The sequence below is a fragment of the Bos javanicus genome, chromosome 3 (genome assembly GCF_032452875.1).
Source record: "Bos javanicus breed banteng chromosome 3, ARS-OSU_banteng_1.0, whole genome shotgun sequence".
In the NCBI taxonomy this organism is placed as follows: Eukaryota; Metazoa; Chordata; class Mammalia; order Artiodactyla; family Bovidae; genus Bos; species Bos javanicus.
Window position 1 is genome coordinate 87575795 of NC_083870.1, and position 12956 is coordinate 87588750.

General features: G+C 39.8%; 1 protein-coding gene across 2 annotated transcripts in view; it reads left to right on the forward strand.

Annotated features, from left to right (window-relative positions):
* The first annotated feature begins 4336 nt into the window (after positions 1 to 4336).
* MYSM1 (Myb like, SWIRM and MPN domains 1) overlaps positions 4337 to 12956 on the forward strand; it is a 41737-nt gene continuing 33117 nt past the window's right edge. The window contains exons 1-5 of one of the 2 annotated variants that reach the window (XM_061411785.1): positions 4337 to 4442; positions 8488 to 8563; positions 10194 to 10264; positions 12225 to 12302; positions 12393 to 12416. In XM_061411785.1, coding sequence (XP_061267769.1) covers positions 4378 to 4442; positions 8488 to 8563; positions 10194 to 10264; positions 12225 to 12302; positions 12393 to 12416 — 314 coding nt within the window. In that variant the 5' untranslated portion in view covers positions 4337 to 4377. The remainder of the gene's footprint in view (positions 4443 to 8487; positions 8564 to 10193; positions 10265 to 12224; positions 12303 to 12392; positions 12417 to 12956) is intronic. The other variant, XM_061411786.1, reaches the window with a different exon arrangement.

Below are 12956 nucleotides of genomic sequence, written 5' to 3' on the forward strand. Positions count from 1 at the left end.
TGCAGATGGTGATTGCAGCCATGAAATTAAAAGATGCTTACTCCTTGGAAGGAAAGTTATGACCAACCTAGACAGCATATTAAAAAGCAGAGACATTACTTTGCCAACAAAGGTCCATCTAGTCAAGGCTATGGTTTTTCCAGTAGTCATGTATGGAGGTGAGAGTTGGACTATAAAGAAAGCTGAGCGTCGAATTGATGCTTTTGAACTGTGGTGTCAGAGAAGACTCTTGAGAATCCCTTGGACTGCAAGGAGATTCAACCAGTCCATGCTAAAGGATAACAACCCAGAATATTCATTGGAAGGACTGATGTTGAAGCTGAAACTCCAATACTTTGGCCACCTGATGCAAAGAGCTGACTCATTTGAAAAGGCCCTGATGCTGAGAAAGATTGAGGGCAGGAGGAGAAGGGGACCACAGAGGATGAGATGGTTGGAGGCCATCACCAACTTGATGACATGGGTTTGGGTGAGCTCCGGGAGTTGGTGATGGACAGGGAAGCCTGGCATGCTGCGATTCATGGGGTCACAAAGAGTCGGACACAACTGAGGGACTGAACTGAACTAAACTGAGTGTGTGTATGCCAACCTCCTAATTTATCCCTCCCCCACCACTCTGATTTGGTAACCATAGTTTGTTTTCTGAGTTTGTCTTTTTCTGTTTTTTAAATAGATTCATTTATATCTTTTTTAAAATTCCACATATAAGTGATATCATTTGATATTTGTCTTTGTCTGTCTTATTTAGTTTTGTATTCTTATAAGTACTCTTGAGCTTTTTTGTCGGGGGGAAGGAAGATATAGTTAAATTTACCAGAAACAGTTTCATCCTTTCAGATCCTGTCTTTATGCTCTGTGTGAGTATCAATTTCTTCTAATTTTTTCCCATTGGTTCTTTCTCCACATTAGCACAGTGTCTTCTATTTTGTACTTCCTAGACCCTAGAACAATACTTTCAAATTTTAACTAATCAATATCTTCAAAAATGTGGTATAGGAGAGTATTTATTCTGGGATAAGTGCCCCCCGCTGTGATCCTAGAAGGCTGGAGAATGTATTAATAGAACTTACCACATCATCTTGAAATTGCATGTTTGATAGATTTTATGAGAGCAATGAATGAGTCCAACTTGTTCAATGCCATTTCTCTGAGTACAGTAGGAATGTAACTATTTGTGAATTCTGAAGTTTTTATTCTAGTTTCAAATGGGTGAGAAAATGGGTCTTTAAACAAGTTGCAGAGTTTTGTTTTGTTTTGTTTTGTTTGCAGAACTCTAGAACAAAGAATTTTAAATAATAGACTGGGCCTCAGGAATCCACTGAGGTTATATGTGGGGTTATAGCTGTATCTTTGCAGGTGCATGCATGAGTGCTAAGTTGCTTCAATTGTGTCTGACTTTTTGCGACCCTATGGACTGTAGCCTGCCAGGCTCCTCCTCTTTAAATGGGATTCTCCAGGCAAGAATATTGGAGTGGGTTGCCATGCCCTTCTCCAGGGGATCTTCTGGTCACATGGACCAAAGTCATGTCTCCTGCAGCTCCTGACTTGCAGGTGGATTCTTTGGGGTTGGGCTAAAGCTTCACAGAGCCTGTTTCACATAAGTCAGCAAAGCAGGAGCATAGCATGGGTTATGTGCGGGGAGGCTTCAGGCTAGTCCCCCTATTTAGGAAGCCTTTACATCTAGAGGCCTTGGGGCATATTTGAGTTCTGTGCAGGACGTCCTTTCCTTCTTTCCACATATATTTTAATACCTACTGATGGTGGCACTGGGCCAGAAAGCCTTCAGTTCCTTGTTGCAAGAGATGCTGTTCTCATGGTGTTCTGTGTCATGGTCTAGTGTCATTTAATACCACAGGTATCCAAGGTTCCCATCTGGCCTGCTATGTAAAGATCAATAAAAGGCATCTATATTCTTTTGATTATCTGGGTATGACCATCTTTCTATCTTACTGCAAATCACATCCAACAAATACCTCAGAATGCCTACTCTGTTATAAGCATCCCAGCTACCACTAGAACTGGTCATTGGATAAGTCCTTTGGCAACAGGTAAAGCATCCTCACATGCAGATGACACCACCCTTATGGCAGAAAGCGAAGAGGAACTAAAGAACCTCTTGAGGAAGGTGGAAGAGGAGAGTGGAAAAAGCTGGCCTAAAACTCAACATTCAAAAAACGAAGATCATGGCATCCGGTTCCATCACTTCATAGCAAATAGAGGGGGACATAATGGAAACAGTGACAGACTTTATTTTCTTGGGCTCCAAAATCACTGCAGATGGTGATGGCAGCCATGAAGTTAAAAGACGCTTGCTCTTTGGAAGAAAAGCCATGACAAATCTAGACAGCACATTAAAAAGCAGAGACATTACTTTTCTGACAAAGGTCCATCTAGTCAAAGGTGTGGTTTTTCCAGTAGTCATGTATGGATGTGAGAGTTGGACATAGAAGGCTGAACACCGAAAAATTCATGCTTTTGAACTGTGGTATTGGAGAAGACTCTTGAGAGTCCCTTGGACTGCAAGGAGATCAGTCAATCCTAAAGGAAATCAACCCTGAATATTCATTGGAAGGACTGATGCTGAAGTTGAAGCTCCAATACTTTGGCCACCTGAGGTGAAGAGTCAGCTCATTAGAAAAGACCCTGACGATGGGAAAGATTGAAGGCAGGAGGAGAAGGGGACAACAGAGGATGAGATGGTTGGATGCATCACTGACTCAATGGACATGAGTTTGTGCAAGCTCCAGGATGTGGTGAAGGACAGGGAAGCCTGGCATGCAAAAGTCCATGAGGTCGCAAAGAGTTGGACATGTCTGAGCGACTGAACAACAACCACAAAGCATCTGCAGGTTGACCTAAGGATGGGGCACTATACAGTTTCTGAGCACTGGACACCGGATCTTCCTCTTTGATAAACTTTCCCTCCATCTTCTGCCATCACATTCATCATACAGCTCATCTATGGCTTGAGCATAAACAAAAATGAGATGGAAAAAACTCACAACAGTGTCGGAAGAGGACTCATTCCATGAATTGATTGACTCATTCATCAGTATAATATTTCCCGAGCACCTACTGTGTGTCAGACACTTTGTTGAATGATGATAGTATAAGGGCTAGTGAAAAGACTAGCAGATACAGTGCTTGTCCTTAGTGAATTCATCAACCAACAGTGGAGGCAGACAAGTGAATGAACAGCTACAATAATGGAAGTGATAGACGCCAAGAGAGAATAGTACATAAGGCCAATATCTAATTTCTTGAGAAACCATAAATTCTTTGAAAGAAATGGCATTTGTCTTTCACAGTTCCCAACTACATGATGTGTAGAGGGTAAGCACTCAGTAAAGAGTCAAAAGGCCTAGATTCTGGTCCCAGCTGTCTTTGACCAGCTATCTATCCTGTCCGTTAGTTATTTCAGTTTTTGGAGCCTCAGTTTCCTCATCTGTAGAACTGTGACTGATAATATCAGTCCTGATTAACTCACTGTGTAATTGTGAAGATCAATGGTCATGAGAATGATAATTAATTGTAAAGCTCTCTACAAAATAAAATATGTAACCATGGTATACCCTTAATTTTTTTTGATAAAACAAGTGTTCAGCACTTCAGTAAGTACTGAATAATTCCTTAAAAAAGAAAAAAAGCAAAGGAAAGAAAACCAGCAGGTAAGGATCACTGTTGCCACCTTCACAGTTCAAAGTAGGTCTAATTTGATATTTTCAGCACTCTAGATAAAAATTTTAGCTCCTCCCTGGTGGCTCAGACGGTAAAGATCCCGTGGAGGAGGACATGGCAACCCACTCCAGTATTCTTGCCTGTGGCCCACCAGGCTCCTCTGTCCATGGGGTCGCAGAGTCGGACGTAACTGAGGGACTAAGCAGCAGCAGATTATTATTATTATCCCCATTTTACAAATCAGAGAAGTGAGGCGCCAAAGAATTTATGCAAGAGCACAGTCTCTTCAAAACCCAAGCCTGGGCTGCTTGCCAAGGCTTTTGCTGAAGCTTAGTCTTTATGTTGTGCCTGAGTATTTCGGGTGACCCCATGGACTGCAGCCTGCCAGTTTCTTCTGTCTACGGGATTTCTCAGCAAGAATTCTGAAGTGGGTTGCCATTTCCTACTCCAGAGGATCCGATGTAGAGATCGAACTGGCCTATCGCAACCGGATTCTTTAGCACTGAGCTGCTCCTCAACAAAAGCCAAAATGATCGAACCCCAGAACTGCTTAACACCTTTTCTCTGAAACTCCGCTTCCCCAGCCTGGAAGGAGCTGGCCGAGGCGTCGACTCCACCCTATGACGTACATGGCCCCGCCTTCAGGCCCTCCACCTCTCGCGGGATCTCTCGGGAGGACGGCTGGGGTCAGGTCCCATCATGGCGGCTGAAGAGGCGGATGTGGATATCGAAGGGGACATAGTGCCAGCGGCGGCACAGTCTGGGTGAGCGATAGAGACTGGGCTTGCAGAGACGAGGAGGGACACGGCCGTGAGGAGGTACCTCTAAAGCCCGCGGTTCCGGCAAGGGCCGGGGGAGTGGAAAACCATCCGCTGGGCCAGGGTCTCCTGCCGGCCTGAGGCGCGCCTCGCCCATCCCGTCTGTTGGCTCCTCCTGAACCCAGAGGGCGGGTACCATAGACTAGCGTGGGACAGCCCTTTTACCGGGATCCTGTGAGGGCGCTGACCGCGCCTAGCACATTGCATACTCTTAAGCAATTAGATTGCTTCTTCCCTTACTGCCACCCCAGAACACGCCTCCTTGCCACCGCCCCAAAAATAATTAGAACAGGGGCGGTCCCTGGACAGAACCGAGCTTAGGAATTCTTGTTCCCTCGCTTGCAGGCCGTGTGACCTTGGGCATGTCGTTTTATCTCTACTAGGCTCTGGTTTCCTCTTCCACGTAGGGATAGTTTTGAAAAACTTCCCGACAGGCAGCGTGATCTAAAAGAAAGGGGTGGGACTTAAGAGTTTGACAGCTGTGTATTGACCCAGCTAGTTACTAACAGTGTGACTTTGGACCTCAGACAACTCATGTGTAAGCTGACTACCACGTTATGTACCTCATAGGGTTATTGTGAAGATCAAATGAAATGATTTGGGGATGTGCTCTAGTATAAGAGAGGTGCTCTGGAAGTGTTGTGTTCTTTACCTTCCCACCACGGATAGTATTTTGAGGACCCAGAGAGAGGTCACCATTTGGTACCAGTTCCTGCAGAGCAGGCCAGTGTGACTTTTAAAAAGCAGCCTCCAGCTTGAGATATCTAGCTGTTTGACTCCTTGCTTGCAGAGAAAGAAATTGATACATGAGGTTTTAAAGATGTGCTTTCAGAATTGTCTTTTAGTAATAGAAGAGGCTTAGACTGGTCAGGATCAGAAGACCTCAGTTCTCAACTCAGCCAGCTGTGTTGCTTATAACTATGAACAAATTCATTAGAAATCTCTACACTGAGCCAGGTAAAATTGTGAGGCTTAGACCATTTTTGACCTATAAAATAGCAATTTCACATGATCCAACCTAATAATAGCACCTTTGTAAATTGTGAAGAAGAGTACCAACCCTGCCCATGAGGGACTGAAACAGAGCCGTTTAAAGTTTTCCTGAACTTAAAACACTATAAAAATGAGAAGTAACTAAGTCTCCTTCAAATGTTTAGGCAAAACAGTACAAGTCTATACAAATGAACAGAAAGCCTTTGATAATCTTTCACATTTGTGTAGATCAAGTTAATCTTGACCGAGTGCTTTTGCATGCATGGTTTGATTTACTTTCCACAATAAGTGTATGAAATAAGTGTGAGGGATTCTTATCTGAAGTTCAAGAGAGATGAGCTGCCTTTGGAAACTCTAAAGATTATCTGAGAGCACTGACTCTTCCCCTTTTTCCATGGGTTTTTCTTTATTTTTATGATTGTGTTTTATTTCTCTTTTTCTTTCCTTTCTCTTATTATTCTGTTTGAGCCCAAAGTCTACTGGTGGCACTTATAGTCACATTAGTCTCATGAAACCAGTAACCGGTTGTTGGTTCCTGATGGTCATCGTCATTGTCTCACACAATTCTGTAGAGCATCATGAACATTGCGGTCTAGTGACAGTTGTTCCCTAGTGTTGGTACTCTTATCAGGTGGAATTTGGTGTGAGTAAACACTTAGGTCCCCCTCTGAATTGTTCAGTTATAGCTGATCATGACATCTTGAGGATTAATTGAAAACACACTTTTAAGTCCTTGCTAAGTGCTGGTTACCAAGGTTAGAAGATGCATTGAAATGTTTTGTTTTCCTTCTACCATTCTTTATTATCCTCTGTTTCTTGTACTTGTTCTTTAAATCACAGTATTTCCAAGGAATTTTTGTCATAAGACTTCTTACTAACCATACAGTCCATCTCTCAAGGCTTAAATTTCTGTTAAGTTGGGCCATATGAAATCTTCCCAATGTTCCACCAATTTTGACCCACACAAATGACAGTTAATCTTAAATTCCATCTAATAACAGGCTGATATTGCCCAAATCTGTCACCAACTCAAATCTCTCTCATGATCTTCAGATCCATTTATCCATTTTCCTGAATCTATTTGCCCTTGGGTGAGCCACAAGCTCCTCAGTCTCACTTTATAGAAACTTTCCTTACCCAACCTGCCTCTTCAAGTTCCCTAGTTCAATAAGTGGCACCATCCACCCACTCATGCAGGGAAGAGACCTAGATTTTAACCTTTTTCCTTTCCTCTCTCGTATCAGAGAGTCTGTTGATTCTGAGTATTCTCTCAGATGTGTTCACTTCTTCCTATTCACATTGCTTGTGCTTTAGGTCTAAGGTACTGTCACTTCTCTCTAGTATCTGTGTAATCACTCCCTCTTAACTGCTTCCTGTCTCTTTGACCCTCTTCTAGTCTTTTCTGAAGTTAGAGTAGTCTTTTCTTATATCCAGATCTGATGATGGTACTCCCAACTCCCTAGAGACCTGTCTGATCCATACCCCACCTACCTGTTCATTCAATCATTCAACAAATATTGATTATCATTTATATGCCTAGCTCTGGGTTTATAGCACTCATCCAAACTAAGTCCTTGCTCTTATGGAACTCACATTCTTATTGGATGAGACAGAAAATAAACTTTATATTATAGCAGTTTCTAAGAGGTATAGCAGTTTCTAAGAAGTATAGACTGGGAAAAGTCACTAACTAGGAAACTTTTATAACTTCAAAACATATAGAAGCAAATTTTAAATTATATCACAGATTGGGCCTCCTCATATGAAGTGAACAATGTGACTTTCAGTTCAGTTCAGTTGCTCAGTCGAGTCTGACTCTTTGTGACCCCATGGACTGTAGCACCCCAGGATTCCCTGTCACCAACTCCTGGAGCTTACTCAAACTCATGTCCATCGAGTCAATAACGCCATCCAACCGTCTCATCCTCTGTCATCCCCTTCTCCTCCTGCCTTCAATCTTTCCCAGCAACAGGGTCTTTTCCAATGAGTCAGCTCTTCGCATCAGGTGGCCAGAGTATTGGAGTTTTGGCTTCAGCATCCGTCCTTCCAATGAATATTCAGGACTGATTGCTTTAGGATGGACTGGTTGGATCTCCTTGCAGTGCAAGGGACTCTCAAGAGTTTTCTCCAATACCGCAGTTCAAAAGCATCAATTCTTCGGCGCTCCGCTTTCTTCATAGTCCAACTCTCACATCCATACATGACTACTGGAAAAATCATAGCTTTGACTAGATGGACCTTTGTTGGCAAAGTAATGTCTCTGCTTTTTAATATGCTGTCTAGGTTGGTCATAGCTTTTCTTCCAAGGAGCAAGCGTCTTTTAATTTCATGGCTGGAGTCACAATCTGCAGTGATTTTGGAGCCCCCCAAAATTAATCTCTCACTGTTCCCATTGTTTCCCCATTTAACAGTGGAAGTAACTATGACTCTCTTAAGTGTGACTTTAGAGAGTTCTAATTAGTTAAAAGGCTGAGAATTAACAAAGTTGAATCCCTCATGGACATAGAAAAGCCCCCAGATAACTCAAGTTAATTTTTGTTATGTGAGTTAAAACATCAGATTTCTTAGATCTCTTAACTGTACTGTCCTCCTTCAAGTATTTTCTTTTGTTTCTTCTATTTTGTCTTATGTTTTCTTCCATTTTGAGAGTGGTACTATTAATGGATGGCTTTTATGCTTTAGATATAACCAAAAGAGTCATAATGTTGAACTCCTGTATAGATGTGTGTATTCATCAAAAGAAATCTGAAGCGTTGGTTCATAGCCACAGAATATGTTGTGTGTGGTTGCTGTTTGGAGGTAGTTTTTTCCTCATGGAGTTGTTTATTCTTGGGAAACAGAGGAGTAAACAAACTTGATATTTGGCAGTTGAAATAGGATGGAGAAAGGAACTAAATATTTGTTTAACATATGAAACCTGTCAGTCACTGTGCTGTGTAAATTATATTCATTAAGTGGTATAATTTCACTTTCATACCTATTTTCTCAATTATTACAGAAGTGATGAAAATACAGCATCTGTTTTACAAGATCATTATCTTGATTCATCATGGAGAACTGAGAATGGTCTTATTGTAAGTATTTTATGGAAATATCAGGTATATTAAGCTATTACTCAGTGCCCAGAGTATCTCTCTTTTTTTTTTTTAACTTGGTGCTAGTTCTCAGTGGTCACAGACGTAATATAGTGAAACCTTTTTCTTAACTTAAAAATAGAAGGTATTCTTTTTTCTTTTGACTGAAAAAATGGACTTCTGGGAAACAACTTTGTTGCCAGCTAGATTTAGGTACAAATTGGTGCTCTACCACTTACCAGATTTAGGAACTGCAGTTTCTTCATCTAAAATATGGGGATTGTTACGTGGTTCACTTCTTCATTTAACAGTTATTTATCGAGTACTTGGGCTTCCCTGGTGACTCAGTAAAGAACCCCCTGCCATTGTAGAAGATGCGGGTTCGATCCCTCAGCAGGAAGATCCCCTGGAGGAGGAAATGGTGACCCACTCCAGTATTCTTGCTTGGGAAAGCCTATGGACAGAGGAGCCCGGTGGGCTGCAGTCCATGGGTTCACAAAAGAGTCACATACAACTTAGTGACTGAACAACAGCTATTGAGTACTTACTGTGTGCCACACACCAGGCCAGGTTTTGGGGAATACAACCATAATCAAGACAGATATGGTGAGGGAAACTGAGAAGGTGACATTTAAGTTAAAAATAGGAGTAGGAGTGTGAAGAGTAGAGGAAAAATACTATATGCAGAAAGAACAGCAGCACGAAGGCTGTTGTTGAAATCCAGTATCTAGAATATAGTAGGGAAAGGGGAGAGGTGACAGCTGTGACAGGTTGGGGAGGCAAATGATGGCCCTGCCACACCAGCAGGAGGCAGGGAGAAAATGAGAAAGACTAGTTACGAAACGTTTCTAGGGACCTAAGCACGATTTGGTGATGGCTTGGCCTCAGGTTGTGGCAGAATTTGACAGATTTGAATTATGTTTTGGTGGTAGAAATGCTTGTTACATTGGGTTTGGGGATTGAGGGAAAAGGAAAGAATCCAGGATGATTTCTGGGTTTCAGGTTGGAACAGCTTGGTGACTAGTAATGCTGCTTAGAAAATTGGGAGGGCAGGAGAGAAACTGGTGAAGGTTATGCTTTGGTAAATTTTGTTTTGAATATGTAAAGTTTAAGAAGCCAATTAGGTATCCAAGTGGAAATTTTGAGCGGGTAGTTAGTTATAACAGTCTAAATAGAGCTTGGAAAAGAGACTTGGCTGCAAATGTTTACATTTTAAGAGTTAAAAAGAAGTATGCAGAGATTGTGGCTTAAAAGGAAAAAAGGAATTGTGGTGAGTTTTGGAAATATTAATAGGTGAGGTATCTAGCAAAATCTTAATAGTATCTTAATAGATGCTCATACAGGATAACCATTATTACTTTATCATGACTAGGAGCCAGAGCCTAGGAATCTAAGGCTCAAGTCTCTTCTTTCCCACTTAAAGCGTTAGTGAGTGCTTCTATGAATGCATCTGTGAAGTAGTGATGCCTGTCTCAGCATTATCATGGGAGTCCAGAGATATGTCTGTGTGCTCAGTAAATGGTAGCTTTATTATTTGTAATCATATTATTGTGTATTTTCATTTAACAAAACAGTAGTTGGTTTCAAAAAGCAGTAAATAAAAAAATTATTCTTCCTTTTTTTTTAATAGCCTTGGACTCTGGATAGCACCATCAGTGAAGAGAACAGAGCTGTCATTGAGAAAATGTTGTTGGAAGAAGAGTATCCTTTATTGACTATGAGGAAAGTAAAGATTTCAGGGTTAAAAATCCATTAATGCAAAACTTACAAAAGAGACCACCGTTAGTTGCTGGATATAATGCTAGTATATAATGTTACCTACCTATTCTGTTTTACCACTAAGTCTGAGATCTGACCCAATACTTCTGAGTTTCTGTTGTCAACCAACTCTTTTAATTACCTTAATATGGAACAGAAATTATAGAGTTGTTGTTGTTGTTGTTGTTTTGTTTTTATTTTGTTATCTTTTTGCCATGCCACATGGCATGTGGGATCTTAGTTCCCAGACCAGGGATTGAACCTATTCCCCCTTTAGGGGAAGTGTGAAGTCCTAACCATGGACCAGCAGGGAGTTCCCTATAGAGTGTTTTAAATCAGCTAGAATCCTTAGTTTAAGTCCAAATTTTCTAGTCCAGACCTCCATTTTCAGTTGTATGAGATACTAATTCGTCCAAAGACACAGAATTAGAATATGTAAAAGTTCTCGCTTCTTATTCTACCAATTTATAGGTGTTATTGGGAGCAATCTAAGTAAAAAGCACAAAACTATAGAATGAAGATTTTTTCCTCCCAGAAGTTGTAGGTCCTTATTCACAGTTCAGCCACTGGCTTCTTGCCCTGTTTCTTTCATCCATTTGTGATATTTGCAACTTAAATTTTGGGGAACTCATATATTTTTTTACATGTAAAATAAAAGGATTGAATAAAAAGTTTTCTGATTTGTAAAGATTATTAATGTAACTAACTAAAGTAGTGAGTGGTTTGTTTTCAACTCATCTGTGTTTCATGGATTTTTATCTCCTTTTTAAGACAGAATTTCTGTTCCTTTTACTCCCAGTTATTGCTGTGTTGTTTTCGGGGTGTCTGTGTACCTTTAATTCTCATAGGTAAACCCCTTTTAGGCTTTCTTACTCTCCAGCTGTCCCCAAATGTTACAGCTATAGCCTGGATCATCGCTTTTCAGTAGAAAATAGTGCAAGTCACATATGTCATTTACAGTTTTCTAATAGCCATGTTTAAAACAGGGAAAATTAATTATAATAATATTTTGTTTGACCCAGTATATTTAAAATATATTTCAATATTTAATATGTAAACATTGAGATGTTTTGCATTCTTTGGTTTATACTCTTTGAAACCCAGTGTGCATTTTATATACTTACAGTACATCTCAGTTTGTGCTAACCACATTTCAGGTATTCACTAGCTACACATGTGGCTATTGGCCAATGTCTCATTCTAGATTAATGAATATTTAGGTAGTCAGTGGTTCACTTCCAGACTTGGGAACAAAATAATGATAGTAAAAGCTATGTGAGCTCTTGGATAAACGAGGATAATGTTTTCTTCTATCCTTGTCTTCAGCACCTCATATCTGCCATGATGCCTCATGTACATGATACATAGTCAATATCTGTTAAGTGAAGAATCTAAAAGTATAACAGTATAGGCTAGGTTTAATCAGTCTGAGAGGTAGATTTGACCCAAGCGTTCGTTATATTTGTTAGGGTAGAGAGCAACCCTAAACTCTTCTCTGTTACCTTCAGAAACATGAAAGCAGATACTCCTGAATTATCCTGGATGACCAATCAGATTCATCTGTTAGTTCTCCATATGTGTTAGGAAAAAAAGATTTAAATAAAACATTGAGGATATATCTTTTCTTAGCCACTTCTAATAAGGAAGAAAGAGAAACTAGCATTTAGGTAGTTTGTGCAGATACTCTGTATGTGTGACTTCACATGTAATATTTAATCCAGACAGAAACCCTGTAAGATACAAACATTTTTGTTATTATACACCTGGAAAATTTTTTGAGAAGAATTGGTTTCACTTGAATTTAAGTGTGACTTTCGGGATATGTGAGTGCCTACTTTATACAAATTGCATAAGAATTTATAGGACTTTATTATTGTTAAAAGTTTCTTTAATAATTATACAGGTATTACTTATCCAATAAGTCACTTCCAGGAAAATTCTGGCTTGATCAAAAGGAAGATGATAAAAAATACTTGAAGAGGTAAAATCAATTTATAATACTTTTAAAAGCCTGAATTGTATTTTTAAAAACTTCACAAACTTCCTTATTTTCTTTTTTCATGTGGTGCAGTCTGCAGAAAACAGCAAAAATCATGTATGTACTTATGTTTATACTTTAAACTGTTTTTGATTAGTTAAAAATTATGGGAAAATTAAACAAGTTATAATTGGCCTATGGAAAAATCCTCTTGACCTTTGGTTTACACAAATATAAAATCAAAATTTCTTGTACAAATGTTGGAATGTTACAAGATAATTTTATTATATTATTTATTTGTCAGAATCTTTATGGCCCTACATAGGCAATTTTATTAAACTATGGAAAAGGTGGTTTTCTAGGGGTTTGTGGGGAAATTTTTTTAAGCTGCCCTGTAATATATTATGAAATGACTTGATTTCTGTTGCCCTGTCAGTTAATTTTCAGTTGTTTCAAATAAAACTTTAATTTAAATTTGTAGTTTTTAAAAATTATCTAGAGAAGTTAAGTATTAACTGTTTTATAAACATCCTTTCCCTGTAAGTGAAGAAGGTTTGATGTTATTCAGTGTTTCTAAGCTTGCATGTTTATAATCCCTTAGAGGGTAGACTTGTAATTACCAAGAGTTTGAGCACTGAACAGACTTTGGCTTTTGCA